Source organism: Pseudonaja textilis, chromosome 6, assembly GCF_049901715.1.
Source record: "Pseudonaja textilis isolate UNSWEBS1 chromosome 6, rPseTex1.2, whole genome shotgun sequence".
NCBI lineage: Eukaryota > Metazoa > Chordata > Lepidosauria > Squamata > Elapidae > Pseudonaja > Pseudonaja textilis.
Genome location: NC_141995.1, coordinates 38,626,925 through 38,648,393, shown reverse-complemented (window position 1 = coordinate 38,648,393; position 21,469 = coordinate 38,626,925). Strand labels below are relative to the sequence as shown.

The following is a 21,469-nucleotide window of genomic DNA, read 5'->3' as shown; positions in this document are numbered from 1 at the left end:
AATAGGAAACATTAAACATTTTGAAACATGCTAATTGTGCTTTGCTTTGGGGGAGGGGCACGCTTTAACATTACTGCTATTTCTGCAGTCTTTTTATGGGTAGGGTAATAACAGTATTAAAGGGATTTTAAAAACATTTGCTATCAGATGACATACCGTCAGAATCAGAAAAAGAAAATAATTGTCTTTTTTTAATGCAGGATGAGACTGTTACTATAGAGACAGTATTCCCTTTTGATGTAGCTGTTAAATTTGTCTCAACTAAGGTATGTAGAGGAATACTGAAATAAAACATAGCCTCATAAACAACATGAACAGTAGAATAACACTGTTTCTCCTCTTGACAGTTTGAGCATTTAGATAAAGTCTTCACCGACGTACCATTTTTACTGATGACAGATATTCTCAGTTCTTCACCCTGGGCCCTTACTATTGTAACCAGCCAGTTGCAGCTTGCTTCTTCAGTGATTCCAGTGGACCAACTAGAGTCCTGTGTGGAAAATGGTGAGACAACAGTCTATTTTTAGATAATCTGCTTCTGGGATGGCAAAAACTACTGATTGTTGGAAAAGTACATCTGGTGAATTTATCACTTTTCTTTAATTTCATCATTTAAATTACATAAATCTTAATACATTTAATACATTTTAAAATGAGGTTAAGTTTACAGTCACTATTTTGTTTTGGTTTTTTTTGCTGGAATTCTAAAAATCTTTCTCTACAACCTGGTATAAAAGTATATCAAAAATAAAAATCCTGGCCCAGAATTTAAGTACAAAAAATTGAAACTTCCACATCATTGGTACTGTCACACCAAGGTTGGGGAACATTTAACCTTCCAAGATATTGTTAGAGTTCAACAGTCTTTGAAGGTCCACAAGATTTTCTATGTGTACACAATTTTTTTTCTTTGGTAGCATAATTTAGGTGAATTGCTTCTTTGATTTAACAATTAATTATCCCTTCTTGATCCCTGAGAAATATCAGAAACATACTTAGTTCAAATAATTAACTAACTTGCTATAGGTGGTTCTTTTGATTATGAGTGTTTAACAGTAGGCTGGATGATAGTTTGTTACAAAAGTTTCAAAATGTATCCAGTGGTCCTCTTTTCTCCATTCTCCTTTGGCCTTGTAACTTGTTTGAGATGATTAAATAGAATTAGCTTCACCTTCCGTTATCACGGCCCAATTTAGCAAATACTGGTAACCAGATCCTTGACTTCAGCTGATTCATCCCCGTTCCCCATAAATTAAAGCAGGGCTTAGTCCCTGCCTCCCTCTTCAGAGTTATTTGCCCATTCTTGATACCACCTTAATTTGGATGCCATGCAGTCTTTTGCTTCACATCTGACTCCCTTCATGCTGTGAAGGAGATCTGCTGCCAAGCTCCAAGATGAGTTCTAAGCCGAACTGGTGCTGGGTGTCAAAGTTCCAGGCAGGATTTTAAAGAGAGTTGCGGGTTTTGGCTCTAGCAGCTGGAGGTCTAGCAGTCTTGTACAGTGCCTGTGGGTAATAAATTGCTCAGACGTCATTTTCTGTTTTTTTTTCCTTCCTTTTCCCAGTCACCCTCACATACTTTTTCTTAGTTTCCCCCTTTTATGCTGAGGGCTCAGGTGGGGCAAAGAGAGCTTACTTGGCTAGCTACGAATGTAGTCCTTTCCTTGACCAGGCCAAGTTGTCTCCAAATTAGATTAGGTTTTATGTCTAGATTTCTATTCTATCCCTTTTTGGCAGGGAGATATAAGCTGAACTAGCTGGCTTTTTTCCCAGTATCTTTGGGAAGTGAGGAGCTATTTCTGCCTGACAGCAGCCATGCCAATCAAGCAGTTTTAACACTGCCTTTTTAAAGAGCAGAGTGGCACATTCGGCCACATTCTCTTCTACCACATATTTGCTTGGAAGTTATGCTCTTTCTCAGCTAATTAAATATCTTGTCATCTTTATTGGTGAATGTATGTGCTATAGTTTAATGCTCTCACTTCCTCTATCAGCTTAGATTCAGCTAAATGAACTGGAGAGCCTTCGTAAACTGTGAAGTGATTAAATGACTGCATTGTTTGATTCCTTCTGTATAGAGTTTCCCCATAAGAGAAACAAACAAAACAAAATGGAGTTGTGCTTCTCTCTGCATGTTTTTATTCTCATTCTTCTTGCTCTGTTTGCTTTCTGTGTACAGAATATATAGTAAATAATGCATGAAATACTTTCAGATTTTCCTAACATATATTACTTTTTTCTAGACTTAACCTTAACCTTTTTTTCTATTTTTACACTTAACCTGACTATTGTTTTAGTTGTTTTACAGACAGGTGAAAGTGCTAGTGAATGCTTTTGCCTTCGTTGTCCACCACTTACAACTGGTCAAGGTGGAGTTGCTACTGGATGTTATGTAATCTCCTGGAAAAGGTAGCTGCTACTTATGTACCTTTTCAAGTTTTCTGATGTATTGTTCTCCTAGTGGATTAACATTCTATTTTTAAAGGCATTAGCATTACAATTTAAACATTCCTGTGTGCCAGTTAGGCAAAAGAGAGGAAACATCTGGGCACCTGGCCTTTTTCTAGCCAAGATTATTATTGTTTGAGAAAAAAAAAGGAACAAGCATTTCAAGTTAAATATCTGCTGCCATTCCCTCCAAAATCTTACCACCACCAACCCCCCAAAATGTGGGTATGTTCAAGGTAACAAATATCTCTGTTGCCAGTTATTCAAAGAATACTATCAAGCAGATCAGGGTATTTGTCCCTTCTTTTAAATTAGCCGGAGATTTCTACCTCCCTTGTCAAGCTCCCTATCTAACTTGATTTTTTAAACTGGAATGCTACAAAACAAAGAACCAGCATTGTTTTTATCTCTAATAATGCCCGTGGGCTTTAACTAACATTTATAAGTTTTGTTAGAAAATAAAAAGAGGTAGGTGGTTGCAGTAAATTAGTTCTTGGCCCCTGGTTATGCTCCAAATAATACCCATTTTGTGAATGAGTAAACCTCTGTGCAGCCACTTTGCAAAAGCACCCACTGTACGCTTTCAAAGTGTACCAAGCATTTCTAAAAGATGAGGGCTTTCTCCAGCAATGCATTTTGGAGAACCATGACATTAGGAGTAAAGTAAAAACAGGTTCCATAATAGTAATCCTGAAGACACCAATTGTTGCTCAAAGCAGAATTTTGACTGCTTTCCACAAGTTCATCTTATAGAACTTAACTATTTTGAGGAGGGAGTTTTTTTAATCTGGCTCTTTATGGTCTCTTGATATATTGATGCCTTGAAGGCCACTGGTATGCATAGCATGGATTGGGCTGATTTGTTGGCTTTTTCTGACTTTCTAGCTCTCCTGTAAAACTTTCTTTGCCAAACACATGATTGCAGAGCCATGTGACCATGAATCTTTCTGTCTAAATATGAATTGACCCAGCAGTATCCCAGATATTTTGTTCTATGGACTCTGCAATGGCTAGAGAACTTTGCAGCCTGAAATATTTTGAACCAGACTTAATTTGTATTTTGTGAAAATACCTTATAGGACTGGTAATAAATGGGCCTGAAGAACCCCAGAAAATATGCAGATAATCTTCTATTAAGAGTTTCAATCACAAAACAAAACCTTTAAAGTTTCTGTTCTGTATTTTACCCATATTTAACTATACGCCCTTTCTGTACGTTTTACTAAGGTCAAATCAAGAACCGATGCCTTTAGCCTATCAAGGAACCACCTGTTAGAGAAACTGATAAATGAGAGAACCACATTTGTTTTTATTCCAATATTCTTTGCACTTTCTTATTTCATCAATTTGCCATTTCTCTGATTAGAAATAAATTTATAGAATTCAGTTGTCTGACTGGTTATGTCTTTTTGTGTTACATACTCACATTTCAAATTTGCACTTCTTATAATTTCCTATTTTAAATTGTTTATTTGCTGATATTTTTGTAGTGATTATCATAATTAAAAATAAATGTAATATTTTTAAAGGAGCTCAGCTGTGGAGAACATACCTGTAGTTAATACGTTGATCACATTGCCGCATATGATCACTGAAAGTATCCCACTCCATGTTAATACAGGTAATATTAACGACATTGATACATAACGATTCTCATAGGCTGACTTACCAACCTTTCAAAAAGTTTATTATAGGTACAGTAAAGTATCTGGGAGAAAATCAAGAAAACTTGGAAGCAGCATTTGTCAGGATCATATCATTTTTGTTGAAGGCTTTGAATTCTCAAAATCTCCTTTTTTAAAATATAAGAAAAGAGAAACAATTGGCAGAAAGTAGCACATCTCCCTATTTACCTTCACCTTCCTCAAACTAGTAGCTGCAGTGTTCTTAATCAGAGTATTTACTGGGCATCATTAGAAAAAAGAGTGTTTTGCAGTTTATTCATTAAATCCCTCTTACAGTCTATACCAGGAGTAGTCAACCTTTTTATACCTACCCCCCCCCCCTTTTGTATCTCTGTTAGTAGTAAAGTTTTCTCTAACCGCCCACAGTAACGGTGATTTATAAAGTAGGGGAAAAAACCCCTACCACCCACCATGAAAGCTGGAACGCCCGCTAGTGGGCGGTAGGGACCAGGTTGACTACCACTGGTCTATACTATTACTGTGGTGAGATTACCCATTGAATTAAGTTTTAAATTTTGTACTTTAGCTTCTGTCCTTCAGAGAGTAAAAGTTTAGTTTATTGGTCTAAGAAAAAATATGCGACCCAAAATCTGCAGCTGGTTTTAATAATACAAAGTTCTTGTTCTTGTCTGCTACTTTACTCTTATCTCCAAAGATAAAATTGCCTTTGTTTGGCTTGGTAATTCTTTTTGGTGAGCTTTTTTGACATACAGGTTCATATTTTGATGTTATGCTCATATTTTAAGTATTGCTACTGTTACTGTGATATAGGAAAGGCTTAAAGTATTTGTGGTTTGACAGGATGTGAATTAAGTCCAGCAGGCAACTGTTTTTCATTGATTTGCTACTGCCTTTTCAGTATACAAAAAGAAAACATTCCATTGGCTAGCTCAGTACCATTGTTTTATTCACTTTCTCATAATGATGATTGACACATGATTAACAGTGGAATTTTCCTCACAGCACTTTTCAGTGCTGAGTGTTTGAAAAGAGAATTATGCTTTTCTCAGTCTCTTCTAAGTCATAATGTTTAAAACTTGCAATCTTTTAGTCTATGAGTTTGTAATTCTAAGTAGTATTTATATGTTCCTGTGGAGCTAAAACAGAAATAAGAAATCCCATTTATTGAAACCCATGAAAATGACTGTTGTGCTTTCTTTCCAAGATTTGCCATCATTTGGTCGAGTCAGAGAATCCTTACCTGTAAAATTTCATCTGCAAAATAAGACTAATTTAGTGCAAGATGTAGAAGTAACAGTGGAACCTAGTGATGCCTTCATGTTTTCTGGTCTTAAGCAGGTATGATGAATCTAGATTTTTTTAATTCTTCATTTAATTCTGTTCATGAACTATAAGTACATTAAGAGAAACTATGCAGCTAGCAAGCTCATGTTACAGAAGAAACTTGCATTCTGCTTGCCCTGTTAAATGTAGGCTAGGAAATCAAGGTTTAAAATAATTTGAATGCAGTAAAAGTGACTTCCACTGGATCAATACTATTTCTGAGTCAAAGTACTATAGATGAAATGATATGGAACATGCATCTGATTGAGCCTTTGACATTACAAAAATAATGCTGCAGATTAGTAAAAATATCCTTTAAATTGGAAAAAGTTTTGGGAAGTTAAAAAAAAGTTAGTCTACATGTAATTAAGGAACTTACTGTGTGGGGTGTATTTTTAGATCAGACTGAGAATCCTTCCGGGCACTGAACAAGAAATGTTATACAACTTCTATCCTCTTATGGCTGGATATCAGCAGCTGCCATCTCTCAGCATCAATCTGTTACGATTTCCACAGTTTACTAACCAACTGCTTAGGAAATTTATACCAACACACATCTTCGTCAAGGTAACAAATACTGGTAGTAAAGCAACAGTATTTAACATTCTTTCAACATGTGGTTTGTTCATAAAGATAGTAAGTTATTTGAAAATGATTTTCAGTAGAATGCTAGGATGGATTTCTGAAATAGGTGCAACTTCTACTGAAAATAATAAAAGATAAGAACAGAATCTATAACTCAACCAGCAATTACTCAGACTTTCTTCAACTGTATTTTTTATTTAATGTGGCTTCTGGGAAAGCATTATGATAAAGCAGCTATTGTGTAAAATAAACTTTTTTACTCAAGCTTTTGCCCAAATTCACTGTCTAAACACTGGAGGAAAATGTTATTCCATGTTCTGTTTTGAAAATGATTAGTTGAAGCAGATTTTCAATCTAGAATAAGTCTCATTGGATTATGAATGACCAGAGTCATATGTGCAAATAATAGGAATTGGAAGTAATGTAATGTCATATGGCAGCAGTAATGGTACAAAGAACTGTGCATGTGATAATACATTTATTTAGCTACCCAGACATTAGTGAACGGCTCTTTTCTCTCTCTCTTCCCCATTTTGCATAGCAGGGATTATCAAAATAAGTAGGAAGAAACCTGTCCAGGCATAGTAAATGAAATCTTTGGAAAAAATGTGATGTGCTTTTTGTGAATTACATTGTAAAGCCCAACTTAATCCACCCTTTATGGTGACAGGGCTTTGTAGGCTACTTGATTATAGTACAACCAGAAAGGACAGGTATGTCTCAAAAATTCTGACAGTCAGAATGCCTCTTAAATCAGTCATTTACAATTGCTGCTAGCTAGGGATGTAAGCCTTCTTTTTACAGAGAAAGAAGCTTATGAGTATATTCCTAAACTGCAGTATCTTCTAGGTTGTACAATCTGTTTTTCCTAAATTTAGAAAAAATTCAAATGCTTAAAATGTAGACATTTGGTGCTTAAAATATTCCTTGGGCTGTACAGTATTGTAATTTGTCTGATTACATAGTAAAAATTTTCTACTGTAATAGTTGTTAGTTTCTGAAAATGGTAGGTATAGATTAAGTGGAACAAAAGTATAACAGCTTGCCATTTTCTAGGCATTTCTATCACTAGATAACAGTTTCATAATTACTTTGACATCTTAGTCTAATTAAGAATTATTCACTGTTACAATCTTTCAATGGAATATTAGGGATCACTGCTAGATCTTTAAGTGTCATACTGCATTGATCCTAAAATAATATGAAATTAATACATTATAGATATTGTGTATCATAGAGCCCTAGGTAACTCTGGGAAAACGTCTATGTGAAATAATGCTTCTTTATTTCTCTGAAGCCACAGGGCCATCAACTGGACGATGCATCTATTGCTGCTGCATAACTGAAGATTCACGCAGAAGGGAAACAGTTTGCACAGAATTTATAGTAGCTTTTTTTCCAAACTTTTGCTTGTCTTAAGCTACAAATAAAATTGATTTAGATTGGTAAAAAATATGGAATGAACTAAATGTCTTGTGGACTTGATTGTAATAATTAAATGTATAAAAATATACTGTGCTGTTATTTAAAACAAGGGTTTTCTTTATCATTGACTTTCCTGAAATTAAGTAAATGGAATATTTTGACAAAATGGGTGAAATTACTAAAAAAAAAAGAAATGAAATGTTCACTAAAAAAACCACAAGTCGATCACTTTTGTTGTAGTAACTGATTTCACTACTATCACAGATAGTTTAGCATTGACATTTTTATGCTTAAAGTACCTAATTTTATATAATATATTATGAATATCAAATACATTCATATATTTGAAATAAATAAGTATTTATACCCTTCCGTCTTAGTAGGCTCTGGCTATTCATATGTCGCTGTGTTAAACCATCAAGATTGTCATTTTCTACATTTGAGAGACCAATTAATACTTGTTGGCTCTGTGCAAAACTGCTTTTGATATACTTTCTCTTCCATAGTTAGAGGCAGTGATACTATTTAGTGTAAAGAAATGACTCCATAAAATACTGAGAAGCTTATGGTACTTTAGAAAAATATACATAATAACATCTGCCATAGGAAGAAACAAATTATATATATTGTCATTAAATAGTGTTACAAAGCCACTTACTTGTATATAAGAAATGCTGATCACCCTTGTGGAATTGTCCCATAAAGTCATTGCCATTGTAGATTTTTTGGAGTAGGCTGAAATTGTCAATACTTTTTTAAATAATTTACAGCAAGTGTACCATGGAATGTTTCAAATAAGTGTAAAACTTTGGGCTGCTAAATATGAATTGCAGATCATTTTATGGAAAAGGTTTGTATTTCAATATCCGCCAATAGGAATATCCACCAGGAATATCCACCAACAGCATTCAGTCTTAAAACTTTTGCCTAATCAGTACTTCTTTGTCAGCTTTTTCAACATGCAAATATCAAATAAGATAATTTCATCCTATCAATGTTGATATAAGATGGTTATAATTAATATTCATAATATTCATATTAAATCATGTAAATACCTGTTTTGTGAATGATTTTCTATTGTTTAATAAATTAATTTAAGCTTTAGTTTCTGGTCTCATGGCATTTCTTCTTTTCTAAAGTATTTCATAGTTCAGAATAATGAACTTTCTGTGCCATCTTAAATAAATTGATGGTATTTTGGTTCTTTTTCCTTTTTTGTAATATGCAGGTAAGAAATACAGTAAGTTCCAGATCTATGAAGAACTGCTACCGGTAGGATATTAAAGGGAAAAGATTTTCATATCCAAAATGCCATCTAAATATTAAGAGTACGATCCTAAAAAAATCATTACTACTAAACAGTTACAACTGAGGTCATTGGATGATTCTGTACAATAAGTAAATAAATATCTACCAATACTAACATACAATGATATAATTTATATGAAAAATCATTCTTATGTTAAAAACCATATTGGATTTTTTGTTTGTTTGGTGGACTTCAATAAAAAATGCATGTGGACAAAAAGATGGAAATGGTCCATCTTTAATTTTAAATAAGTTTAAATTAATATTTAAATAGCCAAACGAATACCATACAAGATATTTCCTTCTAGCAGTAATCAGCCAATTGCTTTTAAAAAGTTCAAAAGAAGGGCATCAAAAGCTGTCTTAGAGAAAATAGCACTCCACTGTTGAGGCCCTTAATACCCAGAAGTCCATTTGAAAACTCTTCTAATCCTCTCTGAGAAAAATCATCTTTTTGTTCAAGCCTTCGGCATTATCCATTATTGAAATACAAGCTTCTTACCTTGCCTATGTTTTGCCTCCCTTTTCTTGTCATTTAAAAAAAAATTGTAAGGTCAAAAGGTCTGTTCGTAATATTTGCTCAGTTCTGTACTAGGACATCAGTGGCATGTCAGATTAACATTAAAGAAGAAAACAAAAATATTGAAGAATTTTCTAGTACAAAAGAAGGGTAAAGAAAAATCTGAAAATGAACAAGAATAAGCAATGATATTTGAAGTTAACAAATTTTATTAGGCATAGTAGAATGCTGATTTTTCAGAAATTTTGTTAGGTATGAGCAAACCTGTGATGCTTCGTTTAAAAATATGTGCCTATAGTTTTTTAAAGGCTATTGAGCAAGTGAATTAAGATCCACTTGGTTTTTCCATTTTATTTGTGTTGTGTCACTTTTTTTATCTTCTCAGAGTGATAGCAGGATGTTATAAAGGATGTGTTGAGACCTGAGGCATTGGTACAACCGAGTTGTCTATCTTCAGTGAAAGGCTATAATCAGAAATGCAATTAGGGTCTAGCCTTCTTTTACATTCCTTTTTAAAAAAAACTTTATTTTAAATGTAACATTCTTTTGAAATGCTGGTTTTTAAATTTTCTTTACATCTTTGGTTTATGTTAAGTATTTCATTCAAAATCATTTTCCTAATAGATTTATTTGAAAAGTATTTTTGTACTATCTGCATTATCTATACTTAGTTTACATCTAAAGTACATCTATATTTTTAATGAAATTGAAGTCAGCAAAGGTTATTTTCCCAAAAAGATTTTTATGTTTCCCAAGTCTTAAAGTTCTCATTAGACCTCTATACTATAATACCGGATTCTTAATATTTTGCAGTATTCAGTCAAATCATAATCTCCACACCACTTAACCTAAGGTAAGATAGGCAATTTAGTGGTCTCCAGATGACCTGAATTATAGTTCCTTGCACTTGGTCATATTGACTGGTCTAATGCAAGTTGAAATTGAAAATATGTGACCAATCACAGGATTGTCTACTCCATCCTTTATATCTTAGGAACGTTAATTGTACAGCAATAGTTATTTTAGTTTGGCATTAGAAAACCACAGGTTTCTCATTCCTGATTTTTCACTTAGTTTGCACAAGATTACATCTTAGGTTTTTGCCCAGCAAAATATGGTTAGCATAAGCCCCAATAGATTAGAGAAATATTAAGTATTTTTAATCTCTTCATTTTAAATTTGCATCTATTTTAATAACTACTGTAAGAATGAAGAAATTGTATAGGAAGATTTTGTCATTTATTTGCTTTTTTGCTTTGTTGGGAAGAGATGAGTAACAAACGTGGGGGTGAGACATTTTGGCTGATGTAATAATGCATTCTGGAGAGCCACCCAGTATATTAAAAACTCACATTGGAATAGTTTCAGGCAAGGCTCAAGCATGATGCTAACTAATTATCCTTGTAAATGTAAAATGAGCAATCTAATGTTCACATGAGTCAAAATAATCTAAATCAATGTTTGTTAAAAATTTTGCTCTTAGGATATCTTCCCACTTTTTAACAATTTCTTAGAGATTTTGTTGTATGGGTTTTATTTATAAATATTTACCATATTAAACATTAAAATCACATTTGTACAATATTTATTGAATGATGTAAAATTAACAATACTAAACCCATTTAGATACTAACACTGTTAATGAAAATAATAATTTTTAACAAATAAACAATGGAAAGAGTGAAATTATTTTAAACTTTTGCAAATATCTTCAAGTATCTGGCAAATATTTTGATTGGGGGACCCCCAGGGGTTTCTTGCACCCCACTTAAAATGAAGGAAAATTTAGAAATGAAGAAAATGAAGGAAGAACTGGAAGAAATGGATATAACTAATCAAGGAGAGAACCAACCTAGAAATAAGGAGAAATTTCCTAACAAAATGAAGTAATGATGAATATCACTTGATTTAACAATCTTGCTGAGTCAAGATGACAGTCACACTCTTGTGAGGTGGGTGGCCATATAAATACAATAAACGGAATGTTTTAGTGTTAGCTAACAAAAAGTAGGAATTAAGTAGTATCTGTCCTCAAAGTATGTCTTGTCCTCAGATGGAAGAAATACTGTCCTCAGCAAAAAATAAAAATATTGGATTTTTTTTTAACCTTTAAAAATTACCACAATTACCTTTCAATGTTTATTCGAATGTTCTTGCCACCTAATTCGTTTAGTTAATTTAGTTTCAACAAAATATATAAAAATATAAACATTATATTGTGATCCTTGCAAAACTAATATCTTGTCAAATAAAATAATATTTTCAAATGCAAAAAGGAAAAGCTGAAAATGAAGGGCTTAGGTTTAATTCCAACTGGTGCTGATGTAACGAAGATAGCTACAATTTGGAGAACTCAATAGCTTAAACGAATTATGAATAGATGGGAAAGATAACAAGACCTGCAGGTCCCCTTGAAGTGAAGGGTGGGGCATGGGTAGATTTAAGCGAGTCCATGAACCTGGATGAGAAAAATGTTGCAACTTTATTTTCACCAATATCCAACTAAAATGAAACATTTGTATTTAATAAGTTCATTTTCTTAGTCAAGCTGAACAAGATCACTGAAACATCTTTTTAAAATTAATTTTAACTAGCCTATCTTGAAGACAATCACTACTTCACTTACCCTCAAATACTGGAGCCATCAAATATGATGGGCTTATCAAGTGAAATATATGATTGTGTGACATTTCCATTAGTTCTGCTGCAGTCATTATGCATGACATATGACTGAAGCTTGTAAATTATTGCTAGGTGTGCTGTGTAAGGATAGGTTTGAAGCTTGAGATTGATTGAAACATTGTCAGGAATACTTTGAATAAACTCCAAAACTAGACGAATTGTATCTGACTACGTGCTATTTAGAATTGCAAAGCCTAGGTGACATACAAATGTGAGTAAACAAGAGTGAAAAATTCTGGGACTTGAAGAGTGCCAAATTATTGGAACAGATCAAATATCTGTTACTGCCAAAGGAGAAAAAAAATAGCATCCAGGGTACCACAGACCAATCACTTTTATATACATACTAGGAAGAGTATCTACATAAAAAGGTAAGTTATAGGTCTTAGGGAAGTAAAGGTAAAGGTGTCCCTGTCAGTTGTATCGAACTCTAGGGCAAAGTGCTCATCTCTGTTTCTTGGCCGAGGGAGTCACCGGTATCCAAAGACGATTTCCGTGGTCATGTGCCTACATAGCTATATGTCAAAGGCACGTGGAAAGCTGTTATCTTCCCACTGAAGTGGTACCTATTAATCTACCTGCATTGGCATGTTTTCGAACTGCTAGGTGGGCATAAGTCTTAGGAAAACAGTGTTTAATTCCCAGAAATCAGAATGTATTTGTAAAGAAAGACTCAGATTTACTCTCATGTTTTGATAACTTCTGTAACTGATTTGGGGAATGCAGTAGAGATATATGTTGACTTTACCAAAGCATTTGACAAAGTAAGCTAATTCAGTGTTGGCTGGACTGCATGAAATTAAGTGGCTAAATAGCTAGCTTGAACATTATGCTCGAAGAATGCTCATGAATAGTTTCTCATCAAATTGGAGAGAAGTAAAGTGCTGCAAGAATAAATCCTAGTTCTTCCATATTAATGACATCGGTGAAACAATTAAAAAGGAATGCTTACTGGATTTGCAAATAAAACAAAATAAACTGAAATATAACATAGAGAAACGAAATGCAAAATAAATTTGACAGGCTAGAGAAATGGGCTAAAATATCAAAGGCAAATGTTAACACAAGAAACAAAAACAAATGTACAGGTATAGCATAGGGAATACCTGATTTGGAAATGTTTGCTTGTAAATAAGTTGGAATAGTTAATTGCAAACTACTTATAATTACTAAAGTACTTAGGTTCTTTTCCTATATATCACTGCCCTATATCACGTTCCCCATCTTATATTCCTATTTTGATTTTTCAAACCCAGATATTGTGGCTTACCATTTTCTGGTTCAATTCCCCTTGCTGGTTGTACCAACTTGTCAAGATGTTTCCTATCTCACCTATCTAAGTTCTCTGAAATGTGAAAAATTACATCTTCTAAATCTAACCTCTCACCAAGGTCATGTATATGTTGAATAACATGGAGCCAACAATAGAACTTGGTGATAAAACTGACATTTTCTGAAGCTTATCATGGAACTATTGTTGCAAAACGAAGGATAATGGATTTAGGCTATAAAAAGATACATTCTAACTGAATGTAAGGGGGAAAAGTTTTCAGAGTAAGAATCAATTACTCAGAAAGATGCCACTTGTTTGTTTATGCTAAAGGGGAGGATTGACCCAAATGCTTTAATTTGGAGTTCAGAGCAGAGTGTTGCACTCGAAGGTCTAAAATGACCTTTTCCAGTCTGGCTTCTAAGAATTAACTTATGGGAATCTAAATATTCTTTTTGCTAGAACTCTTTGATATGCTAACAGGAAGTGGACATTATATTTACACCTTGTTTTTAATAAAATGGAAACAATCCAAGTTACTTTTCAAGTCACAGTCTTTAGACAGGGGCTAATGATCAGCATTTTTAATTAGATTCCAGTGTTTGTGAAACTAGTTCGCTAAATTCCGGGAGAAAAACTGGCCGTCCTGCGAAACTCTTTAAGGAAAGCTTTTAATTAAGGGTTTACGTCATAACATTGAGCGCGTCACGTTAAAAGGCAGCAAAGAAACCTGCGGAAGGCGAGTAGAGCGCCGGGCCGCCCAGGCATGCATGCTCTGAGGGCCGCCGAGGAGGAGGAGTCGCAGAGAGCCCACTGGCTCGGAGGCGGGCAGGCACCACACGTGTGGCTGGGAGAAAGCGGGCCGGGCTGGGAGGTGCTGTACCTGCGGTTGGCCCGGCGGGAGCGGTTCTAGCTGAGGTGGAAGTCGCGCCCGACCGGCAGGGCGGCTGCGGCAGGTTTTGTCCCGCGCTCATGGCCGGGCCAAGTTGGCGGCAGCTGCTCGCCTTTGCTGAGGCGCTGAGCGGCTCCCCTTAAATCTCCTCCGGCGCCGACATGCCGCGCAGGCTGGATAAATTTTTGCAAATTGCCCCGCATTCCTTGGCTATCGTGCTGAGCCCCCGCGGCGGGGATGAAGCCGCGCCGCCCGAACCAGCAGCCCGAGCGCAGCGAGAAGACGACGCCGGCGGGGAAGCGGGACAGGCAAGGCGAGCGGAAGGCGAGCCCGCGGCGGACAGCGAGCTGGGGCGGCACCACATCGGGTACGAGATCTTCGCCGACTTCAAGCAGGGCAACATGCAGCACTTCTGGAACAAGAAGGTGACGGCGGCCGTGGCCGAGACCTTCTTCCTAGGCTGGATCGACGAGCAGGTGCTGCTGATCCAGGGCAAGGAGGAGCACCTGGAGGTGCTGCGCGAGGGGTGGATGCGCAGAGCTCTCAAGCCCCCCGCCGGCTTCCAGATCAAGTGCCTGGGTAAGAGCGCGCCGCGTCGGAGGCGGCGCCGGGACAAGCCGGGGCAGGACAGCGGGGAGCAGCTGCGTCCCCGTGGAGAGGCGGGGGCCGGCGCCACGCGCTTCCCTCTGCCGGGGGCGCTAACGTTTCCCGCTGCCGTTGGAGGCAAGCGCCGCGCTCCTTTTCTGGCCGGCCTCGTTCCCTTCACCTCGCAACGCTTCTTGTGCTGACTGCCCTGCGCTTCCGTGCCTCTCTGTGGACGGGGAGGCTTTTGGCGGATGCGGTACTGGTACGCGCGCACTTCGTGGTCTAAAGCAGGGCTCTCCAACCGTGGCAACTTTAAGCGGGCTGGGGAATGGCTGGGAGTTGAAGTCCTCCAGGCTTAAAGTTGCCTAGGTTGGAGACCCCCGGCTCTAAAAGGAACAGTGGCAGTTGGAACTTTTTAACCTTTTAGCCATCACGTTAGTCCCAACTCTCTCCCACTTTTCGCCCCTTTCCAACTTCCACAGAAAGTACAACTTAAGAGAGGTTTCGACAGGGCTTCTAGCCCATCGCTTATCAAGCTCGTCTTCCGCTAACCCCTTTACATTGAGTGGTTGGCAAATTAGACATATAACATACAAGCATTTTTCTGCAGCCTCTTTCCAACCCCTTTCAACCCCCTGCATCTAAGGCGAAAGCTGGCTTTTTTTTGCTTTAGGCCTAGGACAATCTAGTATAGTAAAACAGCATCCTGAGCTTGTGTTTTCAAAGGTAGATATGCACTTGGCACCTGAGTGCCATCCAGATTTGGACATTTCACTGTTTTATCTTGTAAAGAGATAACACTGATTTCTTTGCAAAACCCTATTTATAAAAGGGTTAATTTGTATACCAAGTTTCATAAGTGGTTTTCTCAGGTTGTTCCAGAAAACGTTACATTTTTTGATGCTAGTAAAGAAGTGTTTTATGTTGCTCAATTGTTTTAGCATGGTGTGCGCATTATGATATAATTTCAGGAGCCGTAGGCAAGATTGAGAAGGTGGGAAAACATCTTGGAAGAAGGCATTAGCAAACTGGATTATTGCCAAGAAAAGCATATGAATGTGTCCATATCAGTTCAGATAACAGATTTATCTTTTCTTTCTTGTCTAACTTGCTAGCTTGGTTCTGTGAGTGAAACAATAAATGGCTGAGAATTCTGATTTAAAAAATTAGCAGTCTCTGGGCATTTTTGTATTGGATAGGTTTGGGGTTAGAGTCTGGTGTAAATTATCTTGAATTCCAGAAGTGCTGACTTCTGAGTAGATTTTTTTAAAGATTACATTGTGAATAGAACAAAGACTATAATTCTCTCTCCCCACACAGTGCCCTTTATTAAATAATTTGGCATGAAGATGACTGCACAGATTTTATTGTACAACTTGTACAACTTTTATTGTTCTGCCTAATAGCATATTGTTTCCTTAATTAACCAAAGTAACAATATTGAATTAATAAAAAAGGTCTTGATCCACCTCTTTGGGATGTAGAGTCAACAGTCCAACTTAGTATATTTTTTATTATTTACTGATCAGTAGGAGACACTATAGCTAATCCTCACTTAAGAACACTAATTGGACCTGACAACTCTGCCTCTAAGCAAAGTGGTATCTAAGTAGGAAATAACTTGATAGCAGTGTGCTTTCTGTCTGGAAAGACACAAGATTAACCAGTTTCATACCTTTGGTTTTTGTTTGCCTCCTCACCACTTCACCTCTCTTGGAATGCTTGAGATCCTTTTTTTATCTTGTACACGTTGAAAGCAATGCAATCATACCGCTAGTCCATGGTTGAAAGCTGCCAGGGCCCTACACAAACAGCTAACTCTTGAAATCTCTTTCTGTCCTATTTCTTTGCTCTGCAAAGTGAGAGGGGGAAAGAAAGAGAAAAAGCAAATGATTTCAATAGGCAATCTCTCCTTTGCCTGATCTTTTTTTACTACCGCAGTTCCATTGTTTTCAATATGCTGAAGAGCAAACACATTAGTCCAGGGGTGCCACAGCCACCCCAGCTCTGTGAAGGGAAAAAAAAAACACGAAATGTCACGTGATGGCAACATGACACCACGAGTTTGACACCCATGCCTTAGTCTCTTGAAATCTTTTCCTCTCTAGTCTCTCTGCTCTGTAAGGTAAAGATTCCCCTCGCACATAGGCAATCTTGAAACATCTAATAGGAAGCCCATAATAATAAAATTACAAAACACTTCCTAATTGAGAGCAAGTAGAAAAAAAGGAAAGGCTACCTGCAATAGCTTCTCAAGCAAACTTAAAAAAATTTACTATAAACTTTTCCCCAGCATTGCCATCATGACCCGTATTTATCAAGACATTTCTCTCAATAATCTGTTACTAGTTTGTCATTTTTTATTATCATAAGGGTAATACTATTTTATGAGGATCAAAATTGTATGGAGTATAATCTAGATTGTGCTCTTGTTCTAATTAAAGATTTTGGCACTTGTGCCTATAGAAGCTCTCTAGAAATGTTGAATGTGTTGAGTATAAATAAAATATATGTATGCTTACATTTATGCTGTAAGACATTTATGCTTACATTTAAAAGAATTGTAAAGATACAATTCACATGGCTATAAGAAATAGCTGGACATATTTTTAATGCCAGGAAGATTGTACTTTTTAAACTTAAAGATATTTCCGTAGAAAACTAGTCATAGGCTCAAGGATTTTGATTAAATGTTAGTCAGCAGTTGTTACTTATAGCCAACAGTTTCCTTTTGATTTCTGCCTCCACAAAGGCATGGTGTCTACTTTATAAGTAGGAAACTTTATAGTAATGCTCTAATCTTCATCACTAAATATAGGAACATGACTTATTCTGTCTTCCTTTATGGCTGAGGTAAATACACAAACATGTGGTGATGGTGGTGGTGGTGATGATGATGATGTCGTCCATTCAGTCGTGTCCAACTTTTGGTGATTCTAGGGACCAGGTTTCTCCACATCTTCCGATCTTGCACTATTTTGAGTTTTTCAGTGCTTCGGCTGGTGTCAGCTTTGATGGTAAACACAAAGTTCACCTTCTGTAAGTTGTTTTTTCTGGTTGTTGGATTTACATATCTGATTGACCCTCTGCCACCTGCATTTATACAACAATGATTGGTCATATAATGACCTTTTTAATATGGAAGTCATACCATAAGAAATCTATACAGAGCTCTAACATGCACAGACAGAACAAATTCCTTTGTATCAAGTCATGTAATGTAGAATTGTCTTCTCTGAATGGTTGAGGCTCTTTGGAAGCTCAGCTCCATCATATAAATTGAATTTGAGCCTTTTAATGGGTTACATAGGAAGCTTATTCCATGTCTCTGAGATATTCTGCTTCTCTTTAATGTTGTCACAAATCCATCTTGTAGTTGTTCTTTACTAGTAAAGCATCCTATTTCCTTCAATACTTGGAATATTTATTTCAGATTTGCAAGAAGAGTCATGTTAAATATCTGATATAAAATACTAACAGAGGAATCATTCTATTTCTTCAATTTATTTTTGGAAGGTGCTGTCTTTTATTACTGTGATTTTCCTAGTTGATTTTTAGTGTGTGTGCACTTTGAAATACATTTTCCTGAAAGCCTCTTTAAATTTATTTTGTCATGAACACAAAATATGTACATTATATATATTTAAAATACTATGTGTGATGTGGATTGAGGTAAAAAAAAATCCATGTCTCTTTAAGATTTTGTAGAAGTTGAACAGAAGATCCCATTACTGGCCAATCCAGCTGGGATGCTGGAAGTTGGTTGACGGTCACATATTCTTGGATCTTGCATAAAAAATATCTATTGGGCCAAAGGTATTTTTTTTTAATGGATGGAAGGATAAAGATTAACTGTTGGCAAAATATTTCTCAGTAATTATCTTTCTAAGTTATCTCAAACTATTTATAGATCTTCATAGTTTTAACTTTTAATTATTTTTTTTGAAAATTCTACATTATCTGTAAAGTATCTTCACAATGATTTGGTTCAAATGAAACATTGCCCCATGGGTTGACATAAATGTGAGCTCCAAACCATGCATTTCCTCCTTGAACCCTCCCTTTCCTCCCTTGCAGAAAACAGTTTGCTGTTACATTAACTTCAAAAGAAGAATTGCAACTCATATCCAGATTTGCATTTTAGACTCGAGGGCAAGTAGAAACCATAGCATGTTAGTTTAGCTGAATTAGTAAAATTACAGAAAAACAAAAAACATAATGACAGGATATGGCAAAGTGTGCCTATGTTTGAAGCTTGGATTATTGAATTATGGTCAAATATTACATCAGAACCCAAGACAATACAAGACATGAGGCATTTTCAGCATCTTTTACTGAAAATCCATATTACTTTAAGATATAATACATTTAAAATATATAATAATATCTTATATAAAATAAACATAATTGGCAATCAGAGAAGCAACACTGGGTAATACAGAATACATGGAAGTAGAATAATCAAGTTGAAGTATTAGAACCTTAAGCAAAAGATGTTTTTGTGCAGTAATTAGTGAGTCAATCATGTTTCTCTTGAGTGAAAGATTTAAGTAACTGTACAGTCCCCAAAGGGGAAATCTTTCAGCAGTTGAGAATGATCTTTGCTTCTAATCTTGGAATCATTATTCTTTTTGAAATTTGTAGCAGAGAAGTAAGAATGCGTGTGCATGTGTATTTAATTGTATGTATAGGAAAAATGTTACATGGCTAATTCTCCCTCGAGCTGCTCGGATCATCCAGAGAGTGGGAGGTGCTCCAGTCTGCGTCTGTGTAGGCTGGGCTTAATCATTAGGGAACGCTCCGCCCTCTGTCACATGGTCCCTTGTAGCCTCCCAGTTTATGCCCAGCCTTTGCAGAGTTAGGCTGTGTGTTTTGATTGTGCTTCCCACTCTTTGGCTGATTCAAGCAGGATAATATTTCAGTTCAGGTTTGATTTAAGCTTATTATTCCCTTAGCCTCTGCGCATCTGGGGGTGTCTTGAGACTTAGGGGTGTGCGTTTTTTGCCCCCAGGGGGCTGGGCGGGCAGCTTAGCAGCACTTAGTGCTAACACCCCACCCACCCCCCACCCCCCGCTCTCTGCCGTTTACTTTATTTTTTTTTTTCCCTGCCTTGCTGTCCTGGTGCCTTTCTAAGGTCTGGAGCCTTTTTTATTCTGGTTTTCCCCCCACTAACGCCAATTTCAGCGTCCTCGCCCTCGTGGCTTGCAGGATGCACCCACCCTGAGCCGCCCGCTTTGCCTTTCACTTTCGATTTCAAGGCGGCCGCCATTTTGGGTGCTGCCTCGTGGCCGGGCGACATTTTGCAGGCCTCCTATTGCTGCGACGTTCTGCTGGCCCTAGGCTTAGGCTCCCAGGCCTAGTAGGGCTGATCTCTCTATCTCCCTCTCCCAGAGGGGAAAAAGAAAGCTGTTTTTTACTCTTTACTCTGTTAATGGTTGGTGTAAGTGTTGGCTTCCGCAGCAGATCTCAGGGTGGGGAATTAGAAAAGCAGCCACTCCCTCCCTGAGGGGGGGGCAAGCTGCCTGAGGCCTTGTATTGCTGGCGTTGATTTGGCTGATTGGCTTCTCTTCCTTTTACCAACTGCCAGGTTGTTATTCAGTCTAATACAGAATATCTTCATATTTCCTTACATTGGTAATCCAATCTCATTCAATTGGCATTTTTTCTCTCTCAGATTTGCTTAGAGAGACCTAGCTTCCATCACTGTCGCTGCAGTGTGTTTTCCTGGATCCTTATCCTGGTGGGATATAATTGTACATTAAAAGTCTATATCTGTGGCAGTTTAAAAAAAAAAAAAAACTTTTTTGGTCATATTTTCAGATTATTCATTGCAAATTCCAAAAGGGGGCGCGGGCCAGTTTCTGGATACCCGGCCTTACCCAGGTCGTATCCTAGGCGTGCCAACCGCCTGTACACACACACACATATATATATATTTCTATATATTCATTTTGATATTTCTGTTGTTTTACCATGGCAGATGATATCCCTAACTCCCGCCATTCTTTGAAGGCGAAATCTAAGTCCCATCATGTGCGCAGACAGGCTAAGGAAACCTCTCAGGAGACTTCTAAGGCCTCTCAAAGGGACGCTTTAAGGCGTCATAAGGCACTAGAGAGGGAGTTCGATAGGCGCTCTAGGGTGACTCAACCATCACCCCCAGCCGCCCCTTCTACTTCCAGGCACCCCCCTCCAGTTTGTTCCCTCTCTCCAGGCACAGCTCATCCCAGGAGTCTCACGACCCTGGACCAGCTACCAGCCGGATGCCTGAAGCAACCTTCACTCCCACGGCCCTGGCCTGAGACAGGAGGACCCACCCATGATCGAGATGCCTGAGTACATGAGAACTTGGATGGAGCAGGCTATTCGACAGGGGATAGCTCAAGGCATGCAGCAGATGGCCGGATCAAGCCTTCCTCAGACGGTTCCCATGCAAGAACCGGTGCCAACTAGGTCCATGCCCGCCCTGGACCCTGCTCCTGGTCAGGTACCCTCCCGGGGGGCCAGCCCTCTTCCAGAAAGGGAACCAGAGGAGGGAATGGAAATTTTAGACCAATACAGGGAGGAGGAGGAGCACCTTGAATGGGGATCCACCTTCCATGGGGAACCCTTTTCAGATTTAGACCCGATGGAAGCAGAGTTGTCGGAGGACGAGGGCCTTACCCCCGTCCAGCCTTCCTTTGTGGGGTTATTCAAGCCCCACGTGTTTAAATCCATCTTGTTTAAGGCCAAGAACACCTCGGGCCTGGCCACTCAACTTCCCCTGTCCCCCACTCCTCTGGGGAG

At 37.5% G+C, this 21,469-nt stretch overlaps 2 protein-coding genes across 3 annotated transcripts in view; both read left to right on the top strand.

Moving 5' to 3' along the window:
- TRAPPC11 (trafficking protein particle complex subunit 11) overlaps window positions 1–8,530 on the top strand; it is a 35,038-nt gene extending 26,508 nt beyond the window's left edge. For both annotated transcript variants that reach the window (XM_087936344.1, XM_087936345.1), the window contains exons 24-30: window positions 201–266; window positions 348–504; window positions 2,297–2,408; window positions 3,977–4,068; window positions 5,298–5,431; window positions 5,816–5,983; window positions 7,299–8,530. In XM_087936344.1, the coding sequence (XP_087792470.1) occupies window positions 201–266; window positions 348–504; window positions 2,297–2,408; window positions 3,977–4,068; window positions 5,298–5,431; window positions 5,816–5,983; window positions 7,299–7,343 (774 nt within the window). In that variant the 3' untranslated portion in view covers window positions 7,344–8,530. The remainder of the gene's footprint in view (window positions 1–200; window positions 267–347; window positions 505–2,296; window positions 2,409–3,976; window positions 4,069–5,297; window positions 5,432–5,815; window positions 5,984–7,298) is intronic.
- A 5,479-nt stretch (window positions 8,531–14,009) lies between these two features.
- Window positions 14,010–21,469, top strand: part of STOX2 (storkhead box 2) — a 177,944-nt gene continuing 170,484 nt past the window's right edge. The window contains exon 1 of the mRNA XM_026699650.2: window positions 14,010–14,677. Within this exon, the coding sequence (XP_026555435.1) occupies window positions 14,260–14,677 (418 nt within the window). The 5' untranslated portion in view covers window positions 14,010–14,259. The remainder of the gene's footprint in view (window positions 14,678–21,469) is intronic.